We start from the raw sequence: 24,036 nt of genomic DNA on the forward strand, positions 1-24,036 counted from the left end.
AAAAATAGATCCATGTATCTCTTAGCATATGAATTTCAAATACATACAGCGAATCAATGTATGTATTTGTACCCAACCTGCTGGCCTTCCGTAAACTTTTAAAGACCCTTCTTTTTTACAACCAGATTAGTCCTATGGCCCACTTCCTTTGCTCACAATGTCTGCCAGCGCTAGGACGCCTCAGGGTAACTATCGCGCTCTACAAATGGTCTTTTCATTTCATTTCAATGTGCAGTACAAATATCACAAACCTCAAGCCTTGCTTTGTCAAACTTGTATAGGATATGACATTTGTAGAGGCATACATGTCACACAGACTTTTTACAAAATTAGCATAACACTACAAGTCAATTGGTAGCTCACAAGCGAAGCCTCAACTACTCCAACTATGAACACATCTCTAAATCTTATCAGTAGATGGGAAAACGGAATCAAACTTGAAAATAAAAAAGGTACAAAAGTCTCAAGACCCACTGTTAAGAAACAGGTGGAAGGAACAAATATAAGTGAGCACTATCAACAACCTTAGATATAAAATAGCATTAGAAATATACTAAAGTTACAATCAACATCATGAATAACCTGTGCCTAACACCACACAAATGAAGCCAAAAACAGCAAGTTACCTATATTTGGTAATGCTTTCTGGGGGGATACTCCATTTTACTGCAGATTCCTCCCCTTCAAACTATTTCCCAAGCACCAGACTGAATTCAGAAATTTTTCGCTGCAGTGCTCCTGCGCAACACTAGATTGAACTGTGCAGCTCTCGTTGCTTTGGCTTCAATTAGCCCTGGAAGCGATAGAGTAGACCCACATAGGCACCACAACTGCAGACAGACTTCAGTTTCTTGCTCAAATCTGCCCACCACTACAGACAAGGAGAGCAGAAAGCAATTGTCTGTTCCAGTGTACAGATCTTGAGATCTCTTCCAATAGTTGACCATTCCACATGTAGGTAAAGAGGAGGGTAATAAGGAATCTAATGAGTATCCACAGAAAGAGCATTATCAAAGCTAGCTTGCTCCTTTGATGGATACTTCTAACTGCAGTTTCCCCAATTTTAGGCTAGATACCAAAGCAGTAACTACGGAAGGTGAAGGGTCTGTAAAGTGGGCTCAGACCATTATATTTAGCAGGACCAAACAGGCAAAACACACTTCCCATTGGACCTGGCTGTCAAGGAAGTAGCACTTCCTAAACGTGTACACAAACACCCATGTCGCAGCCTGGCATATGTCACGGATAGGCACTTCACATCCCAATGCAGTGGTGGCAGCCATAGCTTGGTGAAATGAGCTTTTAAACATTCCAGGGACTGCTTTTTGGACAATGCATAGGTCTGTCCGTCTCAATATAGAGTCCCTTTGTACATAGCCTTACCCTACACCCCAGATAATACCACAAAAATCTGATTTCCTCACTCAACTGTACTAGCTGCGATTGATGCAAGCTTAAAGCTCTTTTGGTGATCCAACAGACGGAAGTTTCTTCTGTTTCCAAGACATGACGGGAGAGTCAGACTGTGCAACATAAAAAAAGTTACCACTTTTGGCAAAAAAGGCAGTCTGAGACCCCAGTACCAATCTGCCTGAAAAAAAGCTTGTGGGTCTTGGTTGCGCCGACAGTGCCAGGAGTTCTCCCAAGCAACATTTAATATACTGCATCACTATTTAAACAAAGACAGTTGGTCCAGCAAATTCACCTTTAATAATTACGAAAGCTAGGCCTTGCTGTGCCAAAGACAATACAATAGGTTTAGCTTGCTAGCGGACTGCGCCCCAGGCCCAAAATAATTGGCTTTGTAGATGGACACCTGTCAGCAAGGATGACATCCGCAACCTCCAGTAGATCAAACGCAGTTAACTGCCTCGGCTCAATGTCTGCACATTGCATATTTTGCCAGTGCAGTACCCTCTGCTGGTGCTGTGTCATAAGTTCCTCTTGAAGTCATAGCCTGACCAGAGGACAGCTGTGAATACTCAGAAGTTCAAGGTATCACATTCTCCTGGACCAATCCAGACTCCCTAAGAGGACTCTGGTTCACTTGTTGATCTTCAGAACTCAAGAGTCCGGAAAGTGTACCGAAGACCAGTGTTGAACTTTAGCCGGAGTACATCTCCCAGTGACATTTTAGTGGTAACTCAAAACTTTTAAACTGTGTGTATGAGACTTTAGCATAAAGATCTAACCATTCCCCCGTCCCCCACACCTCCGGCCACAAAATGCCCTGTGCCACGTTAGGATGCGGATGACATTTATGATCTGCCAGTCATCGCCAGCTGGGTTCTTCTACCCTAGCTTTCCAAGATTCCACCGGTTGGTTTGCATCAAAGACATGAATGGAAATTCCTGCAAACACCAGTGGCGTAGAGTCTCATGTTACAGGACACAGGACCTTAGTTTGCCCTGTTAGTTGCAGAACTACATGGCAATATCATTTTCATAGGAACCTGCGCCAGCCTCCCTGGATGGACGACAGGAAGGCATTCAGCGCCAGGCAAAGACTTGCAAAAGCCTGATATAAAGCAGTGTCTCCACCTCTGAGACCTCCGATATCCACGTCTTCCATAACATCACTCCAATCCAAGAGTAACACAGTCACCACTGTCAGCTCTGTTTGAAGAAGAGAGAGGGGTCTCCCACTAGTCCAACTGTGGTGGAGCAACCACCACTCCATAACTCCATTCAATTTCCTCTGAAACCTGGTTTGCATCTCAAAAAACTCATGGTCCTAGGTCAACTGAGACTTCAGATTCCCACATATGTCACCTTGTGTAGCTGGCAAGCAGGAGGCGAACAGGCCAAAAAGCCTCAAAGCTACCCTCATTAAGATCTAGGAATGAGGCTAACAACAATCATGGCCTGTATGTCCTGAACGTGTTGCACTGGTGAAAGAACCCTCAACAAAACCATGTCCAAGACAGTGACTAATTTTTTTTACAAAAGGAGTCATGTATAACTTTGGCTCACTGATCGAGAACCCCCATCCAGCAATGTAAGGAGGTTCGTCATTGGATACAGGTGGCTCTCAACCGACTCTGGCGAGCATGCCTTTAACAGCCAGTCATCGAGGAAGAGAAAACTAATATCCCCAACCTCCAAAGAGAAGGGCTGCCATCACTTTCCTTAACGCCAGTTGGGCTCAAGTAAGGCCGAAGGAGATCACAGCAAACTGAAAATGCTGCTGGACAATTTTGAGCCGCAGTTTACGTCCACTGGTCTGCAAGACGGGTATATGAAAATACTTTTCCTGCAGGTGGAAAGCCACCATCCAGTCACTGATCCAGGACAGATAGAATCTGGGTCAGAGTAAGCGTTTTGCACTTGTCCTTCCACGGAAAGGCATTCAGAGCGCAAATACAGCCCAAAGCCCTCCATTCCTCTTTAGCCCGAGGAAATAGCAAGAATATCAACCCAACCCCAATTCAGAGTCTGGCTCCCTCCAAGAGCATCTCTTGTAAGTAGTGAGGAATTAGAACATCCAATTCCGTTTATCGCCACATGGTGGCAAGCTATGGTCTAAATCTGAGCCAAACAGACAATGGAGCATCTGAGTAACGCTCCTTGGAGAGGAGGCTGAGGATCACACCCAGGTGGTAAGGCAGGGGTCTTCAAACTGTGGGGGCGCGACCCCCAGGGGGGCCGTGGACGAATGCAAAGGGGGTCGCGCCTTCCCAGTCAAACTTGTGCCCAGGCTCAAGGGCTTCAGCCCCCCTCTTCCCCGTCCTGTCTCAGCCCAGGCTGCTGCAGTGCAACTCGAGCTGCTGGGGGCTCAACTGGACAGTGTCTGGAGTCTTCTCTCCAGCACACCTTGGTTTTTCACAGGCCTTTACAGACCATTTGCATATTTACATGCCTTTATAAACTAGTTACAGAGGCTTAGTGTAGACGGAAGCAACCCTGCAGGAGGGTGAATCTAGCTCTCATATTTCCAAGCAGATTTCAGTGAGCGCAACGATTCTGTTTTAGAGCATAAGGGACATGGGGTTCCCTACATACTTGTGCCTTCCCACCCCCCAACCAAGCTCAATAACTAAATACAGAAAACAGACAAAAAAAGTCTGTCTGAATGTGCTGAACTACAAGGTATTTTCTAACAAATAAATAGGAAGTAAGAATAACTTTGACAGTAAATGCACACCCGATATAAAGGGCATTGCTGGTTTTGCTCTATGAATCTGCTGGTGTGCATCTTGCCACTGACATCAGCAAAATGGCTAATACTTGAAGATCATGAAAGAAGGTGGTCTGCACACCATATTAGTCCCAATATAATCCATTTTAGACTTCAGAAAGTTGCGTGCGAGACTGGGATTGTGCATCGCCCTAACTGCAACAAAGTAACAACATGTTGTGGGGAGCGCTGCAATCGCGCTCCACTGCTGTGTGGGATACTAGACCCATTCACGTCCATTTACCATTTCAAGGTAATATTATACAAAAACCACTTATTTCCATTTTAAACAAAAAAAATTCTTTCTTTTTCTTTAAATCTGTTTGTCTCATCCAAGTCCACATATTGCGCAAATTGCATTTTTATCAAGCTTCTCATTCTCCCGTGTGCCCATCCGAGCCTCTTGTCCGGAAAACGATAACAAAAAGGCAAATAGTAGTTCCGAGGAGCAGTTCTTTATTCAGACCCAATGCATTTCGGGCTAAACATTAGCCCTTCGTCAGAGGAAACTGCAAATCAATGATTACAAAACATTCATTAACATTCCATAAAACTCTGATTTGTACATGCTTAATACATTTCTAAATAACGGTAACTTATCATGTGCATTAAATGAAAAAGTCAAAACCTCAAAGTGAACCCTCTATGTTACAGCTCGCTCTTTCTAAACGGAACCATAATACTTCATACCCCATGAATCGCCACAATCCATTTAATAACCCCCTTCATTCTGCCTCTCTCAACTGACTCTCCCGCTCGTTAGATAAATAGTTTGGCATTTTCTCTAAGTTCGCCTCAGGTCGGGTGTGCTCAGTAGTGAAATCAAGGTCCTTCTTCTATCCAATCATTTCCCCAATACCGCTTTCAGGAAGACTTCCGTTTTTAGCATTTACTCCCCTCCCATTGCTATCTCGCATTCCTATTACTATCTTTGCTCTACCCGAGCCAGCTTCCCAATACATCACTAAGCCTCTTTATTTCCCATACCTGCTCATTCTGCCGATTCTGCCATAACTCTCACTGCGCTGTGCGCACCGGAAACAGTTGTTGAACTCCCGTCAGCCGCTTGCGAGTTTAAATGATTGTGCTCCACCCCCTGTGTGCATTAATTAATCACCTAGCTGCCTCCAGCTCCCTTAAACTACAACTCCCATAGTGCTCTTGTGACTCACGAAATATGCGTATAGACATATCAATTAATAATCATGGATAAATTCTATGACTGTACAATTACATCAATTTTATAAACTTTATACAAATTTGTGTTTATCACTACTTAGATTCACAGCATGTCCGCTTCTGCCGCTAGGAACTTGATGTTCTCAGTATGTGGATACTTCGATATTTAGAAAGTTATACATTTTCATCACTGTTCACTTGGGTGCAATAACCAACGTGGGGCGAGTAAAAATTTAAACATGAAAGAAGGTGGTCTGCACACCATATTAGTCCCAATATAATCCATTTTAGACTTCAGAAAGTTGCGTGCGAGACTGGGATTGTGCATCGCCCTAACTGCAACAAAGTAACAACATGTTGTGGGGAGCGCTGCAATCGCGCTCCTCTCCCAGCTGCACTGCTGTGTGGGATACTAGACCCATTCACGTCCATTTACCATTTCAAGGTAATATTATACAAAAACCACTTATTTCCATTTTAAACAAAAAAAATTCTTTCTTTTTCTTAAATCTGTTTGTCTCATCCAAGCTTGATAAAAATGCAATTTGCGCAATATGTGGACTTGGATGAGACAAACAGATTTAAAAGAAAAAGAAAGAAAACATTTTGTTTAAAATGGAAATAAGTGGTTTTTGTATAATATTACCTTGAAATGGTAAATGGACGTGAATGGGTCTAGTATCCCACACAGCAGTGCAGCTGGGAGAGGAGCGCGATTGCAGCGCTCCCCACAACATGTTGTTACTTTGTTGCAGTTAGGGCGATGCACAATCCCAGTCTCGCACGCAACTTTCTGAAGTCTAAAATGGATTATATTGGGACTAATATGGTGTGCAGACCACCTTCTTTCATGTTTAAATTTTTACTCGCCCCACGTTGGTTATTGCACCCAAGTGAACAGTGATGAAAATGTATAACTTTCTAAATATCGAAGTATCCACATACTGAGAACATCAAGTTCCTAGCGGCAGAAGCGGACATGCTGTGAATCTAAGTAGTGATAAACACGAATTTGTATAAAGTTTATAAAATTGATGTAATTGTACAGTCATAGAATTTATCCATGATTATTAATTGATGTCTACACGCATATTTCGTGAGTCACAAGAGCACTATGGGAGTTGTAGTTTAAGGGAGCTGGAGGCAGCTAGGTGATTAATTAATGCACACAGTAGGGGGTGGAGCACAATCATTTAAACTCGCAAGCGGCTGACGGGAGTTCAACAACTGTTTCCGGTGCGCACAGCGCAGTGAGAGTTATGGCAGAATCGGCAGAATGAGCAGGTATGGGAAATAAAGAGGCTTAGTGATGTATTGGGAAGCTGGCTCGGGTAGAGCAAAGATAGTAATAGGAATGCGAGATAGCAATGGGAGGGGAGTAAATGCTAAAAACGGAAGTCTTCCTGAAAGCGGTATTGGGGAAATGATTGGATAGAAGAAGGACCTTGATTTCACTACTGAGCACACCCGACCTGAGGCGAACTTAGAGAAAATGCCAAACTATTTATCTAACGAGCGGGAGAGTCAGTTGAGAGAGGCAGAATGAAGGGGGTTATTAAATGGATTGTGGCGATTCATGGGGTATGAAGTATTATGGTTCCGTTTAGAAAGAGCGAGCTGTAACATAGAGGGTTCACTTTGAGATTTTGACTTTCATTTAATGCACATGATAAGTTACCGTTATTTAGAAATGTATTAAGCATGTACAAATCAGAGTTTTATGGAATGTTAATGAATGTTTTGTAATCATTGATTTGCAGTTTCCCCTGACGAAGGGCTAATGTTTAGCCCGAAATGCATTGGGTCTGAATAAAGAACTGCTCCTCGGAACTACTATTTGCCTTTTTGTTATCGTTTTCCGGAAAAGAGGCTCGGATGGGCACACGGGAGAATGAGAAGCTTGATAAAAATGCAATTTGCGCAATATGTGGACTTGGATGAGACAAACAGATTTTAAAAAAAGAAAAAGAAAGAAATTTTTTTGTTTAAAATGGAAATAAGTGGTTTTTGTATAATATTACCTTGAAATGGTAAATGGACGTGAATGGGTCTAGTATCCCACACAGCAGTGCAGCTGGGAGTGGAGCGCGATTGCAGCGCTCCCCACAACATGTTAATACTTGAAGATCAGGCATAGTCTTTGCACAGGGGTTTAAGGACAATACCTTGTAAACGTGTCACATCTATCGTTTTACATTGCAGATTAATATTTAGCCTCTAATTTTCTAGAGAGAAAACAGACACTCGTAAAGCACCAGTGTCCCCAAGACAGTCAACAGAAGGTCCAAGAGAGTAATCAATGGATGAGAGAAACAAATCTGCATTCTCAGGTCGCCTACCCATCCTCCATTCAAGTAGTCTGAAGGACTTTGAGGGACCCCAGCATCAAAGTTAATACATCAGCAGTACCTCACCAGACTCGGACAATGCAATATTTGGAGACTATGACACATGAGCAAGTATTGTACCAGGGCTGGGAGCGGGAACAAACTGAGCCCTTTATACTACTTTCAAATGTAGTGCTTGACCCCTTACTCAAGACCTGTAAAATGAGTAAAAACGCGGTCTGCTGGGTCCAATGGGCCAGTCGTGGCCAACCCTAAAACTGTTCAGTATAAGTTGCCATCCAGACCTAATGTGGTACCAACGACGGAAATAAATGAAATTTAGTTTAGGAATTCAATCCACACCCTTGATTACAAAGGACATGACCCTTTTACAGTCCAGGGGAGTTCTAGGGGTTCGTTCTCACCGAGGGGAAAATGGGATGAAACGCTATAAATATAACACTAAAGAGCAACCATGCCCCAGGATATTGTGGTCCATAGAAGGATCCAATCTATATTGAAGGGGTGATTTATCTAGTAGCCAGCACTACACATAACAAGAGGCAAATCATTCTCAGAGAGGATATATTTGTTTAGGATATAGATATTGTTTATTATTTTTCTGTGGTTTTTTTTGTGTATCAAAAGGTACAAAAATTACTACATTGTTTGGATCCACATTATATTTAAACGGGATGAAAGTCAGAGGTCAGTACCACCCAACTACGTACTTTCCTTACCTTGTGCTATCTCGAAATTTGTAAATTTTCCTGTTTTTTACCACACAGTCTACACAAATACTTTTATAATGCATATTGTAAAGGGGTCTTGTATTTAGAAGTGATTTAACATTTTCGGTTTGAAGACCTCTGTGGTAAGGAGAGCGGGTATGCCACAGCAGGTTAAGAGCACGACTTTTTTCAGGTTTGAGAAAGCTAGCTCAGGGGTCAGACAACAGAGTAGACACCTGAACCACCTACTGCACCTGTGGTGTTGATGCAGGGAAGGTACCAGTTGTACAGGTCTCGGAGCCTGAGTATGTACCAGTCAGTTCCGAAACTGGTTCCAGGGGCTATCACTGCACTGAGGATTGGAGGACTGGATTGGAGGCCCCTGGGAATTCTTGGAGACCACAGGGAGCTAGAAGAGTGCCACATGTGTGCAGTATGGCCTCCAAAAAATGTGTTGGCCTGCTGTGGCGGTGCAGACAATGGCATAGAGCATTGGGACCAACTGCAGAGCCAGCTTCTAAATTTGGGACCAGTAGAGAAACAGAGAGGCACCTTGATGCCCTTGCGACCTCTTTACATAGAGACTAGTAGGATGGGAGAGCCCCGCTTCGCTTTTGGTTTCCTCCAAGAATTGGAATTATAGGACACCATCAACCAGACCTCACAAGAACGGCCTCGGGTGTGGGCCCACGCCCTCGAGTTGGTCCGATAGAAGGACTTGCGCAATGTCAGACTTCTTTCTGTATTCAGCAACATGCAACTTTACTTCAATGTCCTGGATCACTGCCAGGCGCACTCAACGCAAGGCTTGGAGTATTGCCAAGCACAAATACCAAATGCACACTTCGTTCAGGTCCACTGCTATGATCCAGTGCTGGTGCGTATTTTAAAGACGAGTAATCTGTGGTTAGCAGTAGCCGTCAGAATCAAAGTAATCTTCCTACATGCGCAAATAGGGACTCTACATGAAGAAAAATTGCACCACATTCAACAAATCTATTCACTTACTATATAAATCAATAAAATTGGCTGAGAACGACACACGGTGCAGAAAGCCCTCCATCAGATGGTGCCGAAGTAAATTATAGCCCTCCAATAATTAGGAAGGGAGCAGCACAATCATGAAATCAGATATAAAAGGTCTTCTAACATGTCAGGTTTAACTGACATGTTAGTAGAAATGTTTGAATTAAATTTAGACAATCCAGCTCATCCTTCTATCACAAACAATAAAAACGTTAAGAGATAACCCTTAGCAGTAACAGAAAAGATCTACTTATAGCCACCCCTTGTTTCCCAAATTCCACAACAGCTAAACAGTGAAAGAACTGAAAAAACAGACATGTTCCACATTTCTTATAATGATAATACAAAAACAATATAAAACTAGGCGTAAACACCTTTTCAGTGTTATTAATTAAAAACGCAATGCCCCAAAGACCACAATGATGTAACATCTGAAGGGAAAAAAATTAATAAAAAAAACGCGGAGGACAAACTCCATAAGTTTTCATACCAAAAATAAAAAACTGTTACAAAGACTATTTATCCTACTGTATGAAAAACACGACATCTCCAATGAGGACTTTTACATTCAACTCTACGCAAGTATAAACATAAAAAGGAGATATATGTATATCCCAAACACCTCGACTTCCATACACAAAAATATAGTAATACAATTAGAAAAACTTGGGAAACATCTAAACAAAAGAAGCACGTCTTATCACTTTAGCAAATAAAAATAATAATAATCTGGAATCACTGTCCATACTAAACTGGGCCACTATTCAGTCGTACCATTTTCACTGTCTACCCCGTGCCTTAATGGAACTTGAACTCTAAACGACAATTGAATTAAAACACTACCTAGTGCTCAAATACATAAACTACGCGCCGATAGCCTAAATCACACCAGCTGTGCAAAGAAAGAAAACTGAACTTGAAGGAAACCTTTGGCAAGACCAAGATGCTGAAAATATACGAATGCAGGCTGCCACCTTCTTAATAGACCTTTCCTTGTCAAAGGAAAGCAGAGTAAGGTCGTGCGTAAGTGGTCAACTGGATAGAACGCCTAAGAGTAGAGGCAGAGTAGACAACTTCGATACTACTCCCACTTTTAACTGTGTGCACCGCGTCGCTTCCATGCGATCAAATGATTTACAGCCATGATTTGGCCCTTCTAAAGTATCGAACGCCAGATATCCTAGTCGGAAGTCGCTGCAGCAGGCTTCCGGTAAAGAACAGTAAGCACTGCGCACAACTACTCTAGTATGGTTGATTCCGCTAAAGATCTTAGAACGCCAAAGTAAACGTAATGTTACAATAGCCCTTGCACTGAGTGAGCATCTGGGTATTCTCTAGATTTCAAATTACATTCAGTATCCCTCGAATAATAATGAATGCGTTAATAAAGCGGATTTATTTCGAGTCAGATCGGTAAAACATTTCGGTATAAACAAACACTAGAGCTTTCTACCAACTTCCACTGTAAGGGAATTCTTAGCGCAGAGATACTCCCATGTGGAGTCGATTCTAGCGCTTTACAAACCCGCTAATAATACACTTGTTACGGTCATAGAAGATACACCGTTTGGCCAGTTTTTTTTTTTTTTAACAGTAATATAAGTCAAACAACACTCAGTATGCTGGAGAGAGGAAATTTGGGTGCGCTTTCTGTGTTGAACTAAAGATGATAAAAACGTCTTCGTCAATTAGTACTCACTTCCATCAGAGCTGCACTAGGGAGGTAGCAGTCAGACAAAAAACAAGTTTCACTTTCAGTTCGCCACTAAATTGGAAATAAAACTGAATGTCCAGATTAGGCTGCCAAAAGTTAAATGGTGAACCTTGATCTCTTGCTTTTGCATTATGTGTAGTAAACAGAACTTCCAAAGTGTTCACATCATATGCGATCTGAAGCATGCGAGCAGAGTGCCACCGTAAAATAACGCCTGTGTTAAAAACCAGAAAAGCTCATGCTCCCCTAACTCTGAGCACTAAAATACGGTCCCTACTCAAAACGGACCTACGGAAAATGCAGAGCACATCCAGATTAATAATTTGCCCGTGCCGATGGAGGAAACTGATTACTCTATATTAACTATAGAGTGTATACACAGCATGCTCACCATTTGACAAATTAGAGGTGCGACAACCCCACTAATACCAGGGGTAAGTTTTGACAGGCAGCGTGCATTGCGCGGGGGGGGGGGGGGGGGACGTTTCATGTACTAGACGAGAAAACAAACTGCATATATTGTTAGGACAATGACACAAGGTACCTTTTGTCTTTGATATTAAATTCAATGCGGCGTTTTCTGAGGCTGCAAATTGTATTTGAAGTCAGAGACGGTTCTAAACAGATGCGCTACAAAACATAGTAAACATTATAACTAGATGTTGCATCACGACCCTGCGGATCTACCGTAGCATTGGACTACAAACTCTGAGAAGCATTAGTAACAAAAGACGTAACACCACTCTCACGCCATTAGGTTCCACTATGCTCGGTTTGTGCCATGTAATTGAAACTACCTGCAAGACTTTAAGTATTGAAACAGATCTGCGACAGTTTGAAAGGCAAACTCCAAACTACATGTTGCGCCCATACAGAAGCAGTGTGTTGAATGCCAGACACTATACATGGTGCACTGAGTGCTGAAATGCTAAAAGGCAACACGTCCCCTCCCACTATGCACAGAAGGTAGGATAGTATGGCTCTCACGTCATACCTACTTGCTATAAACAACACCTATAGGGCAGAAAAAACACAAGGCTCGTGCACCGCACAGATTCGAGTAGAACAATTACTAAAGGTCACAAGACCCCTGTCCCCCCCCCCCCCGCCCCCAGAACGGACTCAGTGGATGACGTCGTACTGCACCCTCCCGGCATACATTGAACTCGGGCCGTGACGTCACAACGTGGCTACTGTCACCTTCTACAACCCAAGAGCGCAGCTGCGACCCTCTCAGCGAATTCCCAGCCTGCACACAGACCAGGGACGCGTATGACGCCATACCCAGCAACGCCTGCAGACCATAAACAAAAGACAAGGCCCGTGACGTCACATCAGTCGGACTGCACAGGGGCTGAGGGGTCCGAGGTCAGGCCCTCCTGCGGGGGCACAGTGACGTACCGAGAGGGGGCTCGGCCGCCTGCAGCACTGAGCCGCCCCAGACATCAGAAAGTGAACCGAACACCCGTTCCCCTACACCAGCACAAAAGCTGCGCAGGCCCCGGAGCCCCCGTACCTTGGTGCGAGTAGGGTGCGGATCCAGGGGGAAGGAGGGGGGGTCGGTCTAATGGTGTCTTTGTGTATGGGGGGGGAAGGGGGTAACTAATTGGACGAGACGCAGCCGCTCCGCCCCGCTGCTGCCGCACCGAGCGAATGAGAGCGACAGACAGGAACTGGGGGGATTTACACATCCAATAGGGCCTCCCGGTAGGGCTGTCCTGCGCGACTGCCTGAGTCAAGTGACGGCGTCAGGCACGGGCTGTAGATCATGGGTCCACAGCGGCGTCGTAGGGTAGCGCCTTGAAGTGCGGTGGAGGTGGAGAAAAATACCTCTTCGCACGAGGTCAGTTTAACGGCGTACTCTATATGTAGGGGTCTTTCCGGCGACATCTACGAACATCTAAAGGGCCCAGCGGAGGCGGGCGGCCATGAAACCCAACGGTCTGCCACACTTTGAGGACCCCAAACGTGAGACGAAATCGGCCATGAAAAGAATAGGAGGTGGTGAGGGTAAAGAAAGTGAAGACGGGCAACAGGTGTTCGTTCCGGGGGTACACTTTCAATGCGGCAACTGAGTAGAATCCATTTTGGATGGGTATATTTACCTTTCCTTCTGCTCCAGCTGTAGCCGTTATCCCGATCGAACGTGGACGTTGACAGGATAAAAAGCCGATAGTGCGGCCACCTTATAACTGTTAGCGTGCTACTTTCTTTAGATGATTTTTTTATTCTAAATGTCATAATTCAAAATTATATAGGGCGTTATCTTATACACTTTAAAAACAATTAAATGCCTAAACAATACTGAAATTAATCGAACCTCTTCATGATCAATGTACACACGTATTTACTCTGTCACATATGCCTACATTATTGCAAGAATAAACAGCTACCATGTCGTCTTACGGTATGACAACTTCATGCATTCACGTCTTGAGCGTGAACATTTTAAGACTTGTAGTTTCACATTTTAAGACTTGTAGTTTCACATTTTACTTTGTAAGTACGAGCTTACGATTTGGACAAACAGGCACGACTGGCAGGTGTTGCAGAGTTCTGAAAATCAGAAAATTCCTACAAGTACTTATATTTGTTGACATCACAGAGGGTACTGTTGCACGAACGTGGACGGGAACGGCACCCCTACCACCCAAAAATAAATACAAATTAAGCATATCTTTCATAATCTGGAATGCTTTTTACAGTAGTTTCTGTGTATTACCACTCCATTTATTTTTGTGAGTTCTCATTGACTCTCCCTAGTAGTGGGGTCAGGGCCTAGCACACCACGGACACTGGCACACAGGTTGTTCAGTTGGTGGCCAGATCAATACTGAGCCACGCTCCGGTCCCTGGGCTATTTATTAGTAACTCTTTGTGCTGGCGTAACGTACGCTAGACCAACCTATTATTGTCACGCTGTCAGGACTACACGGGACCACCCCCTCTTAACAACAGCGAGGTGGGTCGGTCCATTAGAGGCAAACACTACATTCCTCCTTTACCCAAAGATTAAACAAACAACATTAGGAGAATATTTTTAGCTACTAAACAGTGGACATCAGCATCTGACAACTAAGGCACTTATGGAACAGTCTTACTTGGTTTGGCGAAGTTCTTCTGCTCATGGCTCACCGAGGCCAACAGCGGGATACAAAGTCCTGGTACTTCTGTGATGGCCGAGGATGGGGCCGCAGGCTGTACTGGCTCTGACTGCTCCTGGCGGGGGTGTCAGAGGCGCCGCCGTCGATTCTTCAGCGGCCGGCGCCGACTGGCGACTGTGATGTTCTTGGCTGAGGGAGCTTTCTGGAGCCGGGGTAGCTCGGTCTTCCTGTCCACTGGTAGCTGGGTGGCAGTTACTGTATTTTCTTGGACCTTGCGGGCTGCTCGGCTCAGGAATGTCAGGCTCGCCGGGCACTGAGAAGTCTTTGAATTCGTAGGCGGGAACCCTCTTGAAGAACGACACGTTCCTGGTTACTTTCTTGTTACCTTGGGAAGCCGTTACCATGGTACCTTTGACTTCAGTCACGGTCCATGGGTCCATTTCAAATGGCATCCTGAACTTTTCACCTGGGTGACAATCTCGTACGAGTACTCTGTCACTGACAGCGATAGGACTGTCCTCAGCACGTCTTCTCCGCGATGCATCTTGGTTGGTCTTCGTCTTCCGTGTCAGCGACGGATTCGCAGGGTTTGGGGCTTCTGTCCACACTGGATTATGTGGGATGGTGTCAGTCACCATTCTGCCAAAACAGAGGCGGCTCGGGGATATCCCGGTGGTGCAGTGAGGTGTGAGGCGATATTCCCAGAGGAACTGGTACAAGGCTAGCTCCAAGATGAGGCCGTCGGCAAGGGCAATTTGTTTAATGTTCGCATTAGCCTCTCTACTTTCCCGTTTGCCTGGACCACCTGGGGGTGCTTGATCCGGTGAGACAAGAGATATTCTGAGAGTTCACTGCTGGTGAAAAGCGGGCCGTTGTCTGTGCGGAGTTCTCCAATCAGGCCGTGGCTTGCCATAACCTTCTCTAGTTTGGGGTTGACGTCTCCTGCTGCTGTGGAGGAAACGATCTCAACCTCTGGAAGTCGTCGTCTTTGGTGGCTTGGATCACTTCTTCCAATGATATGGGGAGGGGCCTGGACCGCTCAGTGATCATCCGTATGTACTCTTCTGTGGCTGTGGCTTCTGCTGCTTCTGGCTCTGTGACCGGCCGAGCGTGCTGAGACAGGAAGTCGGCTGGGTTGCGAGTGCCTGGTCTGTACTCTACCGTGAATTGGAATTCCTGAAGTTGCAACCCCACTTCCCTATTCTCGGAGGGGGCCGTGACGAAGATCCATGGGAGAGTGGGTACCGTGAAAAGTTGTCTACGACAACCAACATGTACTTCCCTCCTGGGAGACTGCCAAAATCTGCACTGGCTCATTCCTATGGAGATGTGGGATCCGCCTCGGTGATCACGGGTGCTGGTCGACTAGGAAGGCTGGTCTCTAGGCATACTGGGCAGTATTGGACTCCACTTGCTGGTCTAGGCCTGGGTACCACACTTTACTCCTGAGGCGGTTCTTTAACTACACTATCCCTTGGTGCGCGCCGTGCGCGAGGAGGGCGGCTTGGTGAGTCAGGCGCCCTGGTAGGACAAGGCGAGGACCCCTTAGGAGGCAGCCATCCGAGGAGACTGACAGCTCGTGGCGCACCTGGTGGACTGCCCTTCTACGGTGCGTAATAACGTTGGGTTTTGGAGTGGCCTCCAGTCATCCGAGGATAGTGCTCGGATGGCAATCTGAAGGAAGTCGTCGTCTTTGGTGGCTTGGATCACTTCTTCCAATGATATGGGGAGGGGCCTGGACCGCTCAGTGATCATCCGTACGTACTCTTCTGTGGCAATGGCTTCTGCTGCTTCTGGCTCTGTGACCGGTCAAGCGTGCTGAGACAGGAAGTCGGCTGGGTTGCGAGTGCCTGGTCTGTACTCTACCGTGAATTGGAATTCCTGAAGTTGCAACCCCACTTCTCTATTCTCGGAGGGGGCCGTGACGAAGATCCATGGAAGAGTGGATGCAGGGGTTTGTGGTCAGTTATTACCATGAACCGATGTCCATATAGATAGATGTGGAAGTGGCGACAACCCCATAAAATTGCAATGGCCTCCTTCTCAATTTGAGAATAGCGTTGCTACATGGGTGTTAGGGTCCTGCTGGCGTAGGCGACCAGGCCCCACTCCTCACAGGCCTGCTGCTGGACTAGCACGGCTCTGAGACCTGTAGGGCTAGCATCCACCACTAGCTCGGACTCATGCCTGGGGTCAAAGTATGCCAAGGTCGTGTCGGCCAAAAGTGCGGCTTTGGTCCTCTGGAACGCCTCTTCTTGCTCTGCTTACCACACCCAGTGACTGGTGGACTTGGTGAGGTCTCGCAGGGGACCAGTCAGATCCAACAGATTTTTGATGAAGCGGCCACAATATGTAACCATTCCCAGGAAGCTGCGGACCCCGGACACTGATGTTGGAGCGGGAGCGCTCTGTATGTCTTTTACTTTGTCCGTATCAGGGCCATTGCCTTTGTCGGAGAAACGGTATCCGAAGAAACTGATGTCCTTCCTCAGGAACTACAATTGTTTGGGATGGGAGGGCGCACTGCCACTTAATATCAAGGGGAAAACTCGTGGTTTAAATACAACTGGGTGCTTAGAGTAAGATGGTTCGGGTGCTCCGCGAGGTAGCGTGTCCGTCCAGGCACACCAAAGGAATAAGTCAAAGTGAAGTGCAGCCACAGAAAGTGGGTGCATCCCTCGGTAGGGCACACCTTAAGTTCTCCAAAAAGAAAACTCGCAGAGTGTAGTATCGTGTTCTTTTAGCGTTTAATTGAGTGTTCTCAAAAAGTTTATCATATGAAGGCGTAGGAATTAATATTCATTCCATGATTATTCAGTCGTGATAGCACATCAAATTAGTATTTCTTAATGAAACGCTCCAATGCATTTCGGGCTAAAGAGCCTCAGGAACTCACATTTTTCATGGTGGAGGGTGAGTCCACTGTCTCGGAGTCGGGTGAACACTGCATGGAAGTGTTGGAGTTGCTCTTCCAGAGTGGGGCTATGCACGAGGATGTCGTTGCTGACATTTAGGACATCGTACAGCCCCTGGAGGACGTTCTTGACGATGTACTGGAACACCTCTGCAGCACTGGAGATGCCAAAATTGAGACGAGTGTATCGCCACAGCCCTGCGTGGGTGGGAAAGGTCGTGATGGGGCGAGAGTCCAGATGAATCGGGATATGGTGACATCCCAAGCGGAGGTCCATTTTTGAGAACCATTTGGAGCCCGACAATTCTCCGATGATGTCGTCCACCGTTTGGGTCAGGTGGCATTTCGCGCTCGCGCTTGATGGCGAGATTGGGGACTCTCATGTCCACACAGATGCGGACAGCATCAGGTAGCTTTGTTTCTTCGCCACTACGATGGGTGATATCCAGGGTGTGGGGCTACGCACCCTTTCGATGATCCCTCCTCTCCCCAACACGCGCAGTTCTGCTTCTACTTTGGGACGAAGGTGGAAGGCGATTCTCCGGTGACGGAGGGTAACTGGGGCGACTGACCTGTCGATGAGTAGGCGGATTGCAGGGCCTCGTAGACATCTGATCCCATCAAACAGGTTCTCGAACTTGTGTAGCAGATTGTCCAGGTCGTGAGCATGGACGGGGAAGGCAAAGTGAATCAAGTTGAGGTCTTGTGCAGTACTGCAGCCGAGCAGGAATCCGGAACCCTCCTGAGAGATGTATACCTTGGCTTGTTGATGGGCGGCCTCAAGGGAGAGATCAGCCTGGAACACTCCACACAGTCTGAGCGGGGACTTGGTGCCGTAGGCGTAGACCTGTACCCTGGTGGGGCGAAGTGCTGGGGGATTCAGCAGATTCCTGTAGACACTGGCTGCCATGAGGTTAATGGTGGCTCTGGTGTTGATGAGGGCAGCCACGGCCTGGTCTTGTATCCTGACATTACACATGGGTGAAGCAGGCCGGGCAGTCGAGAGGGAGTTCAACATTCTAACCACGTGGACGGTGGTTGCGTTGGCTTCGTCATCATCCATGTCACTGCTCGGCGGCCCTTTAGGGAGCGGTTAGATCGCCCACACTCTCCGAGGTGGGCCACTTTGTCTCTTTCTCCGTGTCTATCGACATACCTTTGAAAAGTGATTGATTTTCCCGCAGGCTCTGCAGGTTTTTCCTTGTGCAGGACAGGCTCTGTCGTGAGGTGGTGGGCCTCCGCACCATCCGCATGGGCGGTTGCCTGAGGAATGTGCAGGCGTGGTGGACCTCGGCCAGGCAGCCCTGTGCCGTGACTCCTGGATATCAGTACGCAGGGCGCACACTGGTTCCTCTTTGATGGTGACGGCTGGTTTAGGGTCCATGTGCGCTGCCCTGGCCTTCGACAGCTCTTTGGAGCGGCCAAGCCTTAGAATGTCCCTCATTGGCATGTTGTCCTCTTGCAGGACTCTTTCGCCCAGTTTGGACGATGCACAACCCTGAAGGAATTAGGCACGGACTTCATCGTCTCCGTCGGGGAGGGTGCAGGTGCTCGCGAGATCCTTTAGCCTGGCATAGAACACATCTACAGATTCCTCGGGGAACTGGCGGGCCTGGCGGAGCAGGAACCGCTCGTAGTCGGGGCTGGCGAATGGCTCGAAGTACGCAGTGATGGCGTCGCGCATCGTGGCGTAGTTTCTTGGTAGACCGGCTACCCTGATGCATTTGGATATCTTGTGAATATCTGCCCCGCCTAGATGGAGCAGCTTGGAGCGGCGACGTGGAGCTGCAATCTCAGCGGCCTCGAAAAAGTTCTCCATGCGTTCCATCCATTCCTACCAGCGAGCTGCTTGGGAGGGTGTGTGCCCATTGACAGCGAAGGGCTCAATCGAGGGCACTGTAGCCATGTTGGCGTAAGCAGAGGCGTGGTTATGACTCGGCAGGAGGCGGTGGCCGGGCGGGGCTTCAGCAGACAGGTGCGGGGCAGGTGTGATTCGGGGCACGCCTGAAGCGCCGCGTGATGGTGCTACGAGGGCGGTGGCCTAGCAGCGCAGGGGAGATACAGAGTGCGCGGTATGCAGCGCTGGAGGACTGGTTCGCAATGCCCAGGCGCAATGTCCAGGCAGCAGGCAGCAGACTCATGCGACACAGGTGCTGATGAAGGGGGCCAGCTGTTTCATCCCCTGGTGTGTTTGCAGCACAGTGGGGCTCAAGGAGGGCCTGGGATAGCACACGCGCTCCTGCGCACTCACTTGTAAGGGCCACAGGCGGGCTGGCTGGCCAAGGAGGTGTCCGGGCTTCTGGTGCTTGCGTGCCTGCGCAGCCGACCGTCCCATGCAGCGGAGAGCAGCTGCAGGCCGCACCTGGGGAAGGGCTGTGCCGGGGCGTTGGCGGTGCGTTTTAGACAGCAGCCGCAGGGGGGGCACCAAGAACAAGGTGCGGAATTTCACCTCAACAGCGGGCGGAGGTCGGGGCTGCGCGCGTGGAAGCACGCACGCCGGAGCAAAGCAAGCTGTTGAGTGAGCTGCGGCAGGGGCTCTCCCATGGGCGGAGTGCCGGCAGCGGGCACAGGAGTGGTGGCGAGTGTCGGCGGGGTGGTCAGACCACCTTGTCGCCAGTGTAGTGTAGTGGGGTCAGGGCCTAGCACACCACGGACACTGGCACACAGGTTGTTCAGTTGGTGGCCAGATCAACACTGAGCCACGCCCAGGTCCCCGGGTTATTTATTAGTTACTCTACGTGCTGGCTGAGCGTACGCTGGGCCAGCCTATTATCGTCACGCTGTCAGGTCTACCAGGGACAACCCCCTCTTAACAACAGCGAGGTGGGTCGGTCCATTAGAGGCAAACACTACACTCCCCATAAGTGTAGCAGGTTTTAGCCTGAATCTCCACTAGAAGGTAACGGTCCAAGGAATAGTGCAGATCACTGTGACATTTGTTGAGTTGTGGGACCTAGGCCCACATGCTAGTAAAATGATGGACACGCACACATGGAGTATGCTTGGTCACTCAGGCCTTTTTATTGATAGGCTCTCATCACTTGTAACACCTGTGTGTATGGGGTGTGAGTATGGCCAGCCCTTGAGGGATTGGCTGGTAAAACATGATACACTAGAACGCGTCCAGCAAGACACTACATTCCTCCCAAACTTTATTAAAACAATACAAAGGCCAACCTTTAGAACCAAAACTATGCACACAAAACACCCCTTAGTCTCTCTGCCTCAAAAGGCAGTGCAGGACAACGGTGGACAGGTGCAGCCGGGAGTGCCCAGACATCTCAGAATATGTTATTATTGGTGTAACTTTGCTGACCTTATGTAAAGCGCTCTGATACCTATGGGTCTAGCCAGCGCTATATAAAACTCTTTAAATAAATAAATAAACCGGTTAGCACTGGACACAAACGGTGTGTGGATGGAGTCCGGATTCTTTGGCAGCCTGTCCGTTGGAACAGTATCCACTTACACACTGTTGGCTCGGCCCATGTGCTTTTGTGGTGATGCTGTTGGTGTTTAACAGTTCACACTGGTGCATCAGGAGCATCGGTGGATTCCTGCTACAGAGATCTTCTCTTCGGGCATCTGGGCACTGTGATGACAAGTCTTGCTAGGGATTTTCTCCTCTGAAGCCCCACTGCCTCCAAGTACAATGTTGGTGGAGCAGCTTCCAGACCATATATCGTACCAGGATATGCAGGAATGTCCTTGAGGCCTTTTTGCTTTGTTGTCATGGGACCGTGTAGACTGCAGGGCTGCTTGTGGGCCGCCTGGGGGCCGCAGCAGGATTATTGACATAATCATGACACAGTTGATTGTGTAACCGCCATGGTGGGTGACACAGTGGTCAGTGTGCTTGCCAACAGGACACAGGTGCATATGGGCTGTTAGATGCTCTCTGCACACTTTGCCTCTCATTTTGAGAGGGGTCACGGTCTCATGGTGCTTTGCAGGTGTAAGGCTCCACCCTGGGGATGGATGCTCCTTCGCTGTATTGGGTAATGCACATGGCATGATGTTGTGGTTGCCATTAGATCTAGATGACAGGTGGTGATGGTACGCCTGGAGTGAGGATGGCCGGACGGACTTCGCAGCCACGTATCTTTTCTGGTGCCTTTCTTCTCCCTTGGTATCTGTGGTCTCGAGCAGGGATGCCATCTGGCACAGACTGTCAACCCTCTGGAATTGACGGTCGCACTGGGAAGTATAAGGGGAGAGACGCAGTTAGCGCTAGCTTACATGTGATTCTCCTATTGCGCGGTCTCCAGGCATGTCGCTCCGCTTTGGTGGCTGTCTTGTGTCTGCGGGTGCACTCTTGAAGTGGTACGAGTCCTTTTACTCTCACTGTTGATCTCTTCAGCACACCTGTGTTTATCCGGTTCTTCTGGGTAGCAGGATTACCACTCTTCTTTTTCTTCATGTTGCAGTGGGGGCAGCTTGCCACTTGGGGATGTGAGGCTCTCCTCGTGTCTGTAATGGGTCTTAAGGCAGTATTGGGGGCACTCCCTGCATAGTCTCTTAGCAGTGTTTAGCCCACTGCGGGTGGTGCTAGTAAAGTGTAGGTGTAGAGGCTCTTCCTCTTGCATTCGGGCTACGCTAGGCCTTTACTTCCCTCTCCTCTATGTGGTAGCTCTGTTTGCACTTGGCATTGTGCATAGTCTCTTTCGCGAGTGCCTGGAAGGCAACCAAAATCTTAATACTAACAAAGGTTCTGGTATATAATTATACAAAGCAATAAAGTACAGTGAGAAAAATAAATCAAAGCAAATTCTATATTACAGAAGAAATCACATGCCAGAAAAAGAAGAACCAATGATACTCATACAAAATATATATACGCTTTTTACTAAGACCATAATACAAAATATAATCTTAAATAGGCAGTGTTCACGTAATTACACAAAAAACAAAACCAGGAAACACAATTACAAGTGTAAACAGAACAAGCATTGGCATTGCCAATAGGTCTCGCTTGGGGACCTTATAAGTATTTAGTTTTGCAGCACAATATCCGATTATGCAACAAGGATATTGTGCTGCAAAACTAAATACTTATAAGGTCCCACAAGCGAGACCTATTGGCAATGCCAATGCTTGTTTTATTTACATTTTTTTTTTACCTTTAATTTCCTCTCTTTTTAACAGCTTTGTGGCTGAAAAGAGGCTGCTAATAAAGCGCGGTGGCGGGAGGGGTCTTGAGTGAATTGGGGTCTATTGTGTCTGGTTTGGGCTCCTCGTTTAAAAATAAAGAGGAATTTTATGTTTTTGGGGCGTGTGTGTCTCATTTCTTCATTTTAAGAGGCGAACAGAACTGAGGGAAAGTACCCGAATTCGTTTGCAAACGACGTATGTATTAATTACGCATCCCTTGTTTGTATGCATGCGCTTCGACGCCTCGTCTGGGGTAGTAAGCGCTATATAAATGCAATTACAATACAATCCACAAACTTACATTACCGCACACGGGCTTCTTATCTAAATTTCGCTGTCAGGCTTGTAAATTCAGAACCGGATGCAAAGTGCGAGTGACCGGGAAGGGGGTGGGGATAGGCAATGCAAATTAGCAAAACACCCATTAAAGTAGTACATTTGAGGAGAGCAAGATCACCTCTGATGTACCTATACTCACATAAATGTACAGTAAATTCAACCAGACACAAGCAGTGCAAGGAGCCGTTCACCAATCAGAGCTAGCCTAGTAAGGAGGGTCTGGGACACTTGATAAAATAGAAAATAGCACAGCTCATAGCACGAGCTGCTCCAATTTATGGCTAAATTAGAAAAAAAGAGCTCCCAACAATGGGCCGGTTTAAGGAAGGGCAGGAAATGAATGGTCAGCGAACCGGGGGCTGTCGGAGGTTCTCAAGCAGCGCGCAGCCTGGGAAGCAGCGGCCCGTTCTGTAGCCGCTCACAGGCGATTGTTCCTGCCCTAGTAGCACGGCTGTGTGATCCTGCGCAGAACAATGGCGATTATCCCGATGGCGGGTCAATGTCACAGATAGCAGGGCAGTGAGACGCATCGATCACAATCGCCTGTCGTGACCTCCTTCCCTTTAAAGTGCACTTCTGGTGTGGCAGAGGTACCCAGACACTTATTAAAAGTAGAATAAAATGACTCCGGAGAGGTTTCGCAAGTAAAGAAAATAAAGCGGAGGCCGCCCGAAGTTCACGCATAAAGTGTCAGGACTCTTAAAATTAACGCAGCCCAGGAGATCGGGTCATACCAATTAAACAATACTGCAGAAATCGTAAAGCTGTTGCACGTGAAAACGTTTCAAGTGGCCATCGAACTGCCATTTTATTTAGAGAAATAAATGTAGGTTCGGCATTATTTCTTGTTTACGTCTACCCAAAATTATAATGTCGCTGGTACTTGCATGTACCTACAAGCAACACACAAATATATAATACCGATGTATTGTTTATAGGTGCGTATAGATTAACTTCTGTCCATTGACTGTAACGGAATAACGGATCTGGAGTTAAAAGCTGACACGAGAGAGCAACAACAACAAAAAAATGCAGAGCGGGAAACTGAAAGTACGGCCGGCCTGCGGCCGGCCATGATTCAATTAGGAGAAATAAATGTAGGTTCGGCATTATTTCTTGTTTACGTCTACCCAAAATTATAATGTCGCTGGTACTTGCATGTACCTACAAGCAACACACAAATATATAATACCGATGTATTGTTTATAGGTGCGTATAGATTAACTTCTGTCCATTGACTGTAACGGAATAACGGATCTGGAGTTAAAAGCTGACACGAGAGAGCAACAACAACAAAAAAATGCAGAGCGGGAAACTGAAAGTACGGCCGGCCTGCGGCCGGCCATGATTCAATTAGGAGAAATAAATGTAGGT

The 24,036-nt window shown here is 47.0% G+C and overlaps 1 protein-coding gene across 14 annotated transcripts in view; it reads right to left on the minus strand.

Moving 5' to 3' along the window:
- Positions 1 to 13,017, minus strand: part of CAPRIN1 (cell cycle associated protein 1) — a 568,063-nt gene extending 555,046 nt beyond the window's left edge. For 8 of the 14 annotated variants that reach the window (XR_013609671.1, XR_013609672.1, XR_013609670.1 and 5 more), the window contains exon 1: positions 12,671 to 13,017. Coding sequence is in view for 6 of the 14 variants with exons in the window: in XM_078684264.1 (XP_078540390.1) it covers positions 12,556 to 12,600 (45 nt within the window). In the remaining 8 variants the exon portion in view is untranslated. Of the gene's footprint in view, positions 1 to 12,555; positions 12,616 to 12,670 lie in introns of those variants that run through there. The other 6 variants (XM_078684264.1, XM_078684256.1, XM_078684263.1 and 3 more) reach the window with 1 other exon arrangement.
- Between the last annotated feature and the right edge of the window lie 11,019 nt (positions 13,018 to 24,036).

Source organism: Lissotriton helveticus, chromosome 3_2, assembly GCF_964261635.1.
Source record: "Lissotriton helveticus chromosome 3_2, aLisHel1.1, whole genome shotgun sequence".
In the NCBI taxonomy this organism is placed as follows: Eukaryota; Metazoa; Chordata; class Amphibia; order Caudata; family Salamandridae; genus Lissotriton; species Lissotriton helveticus.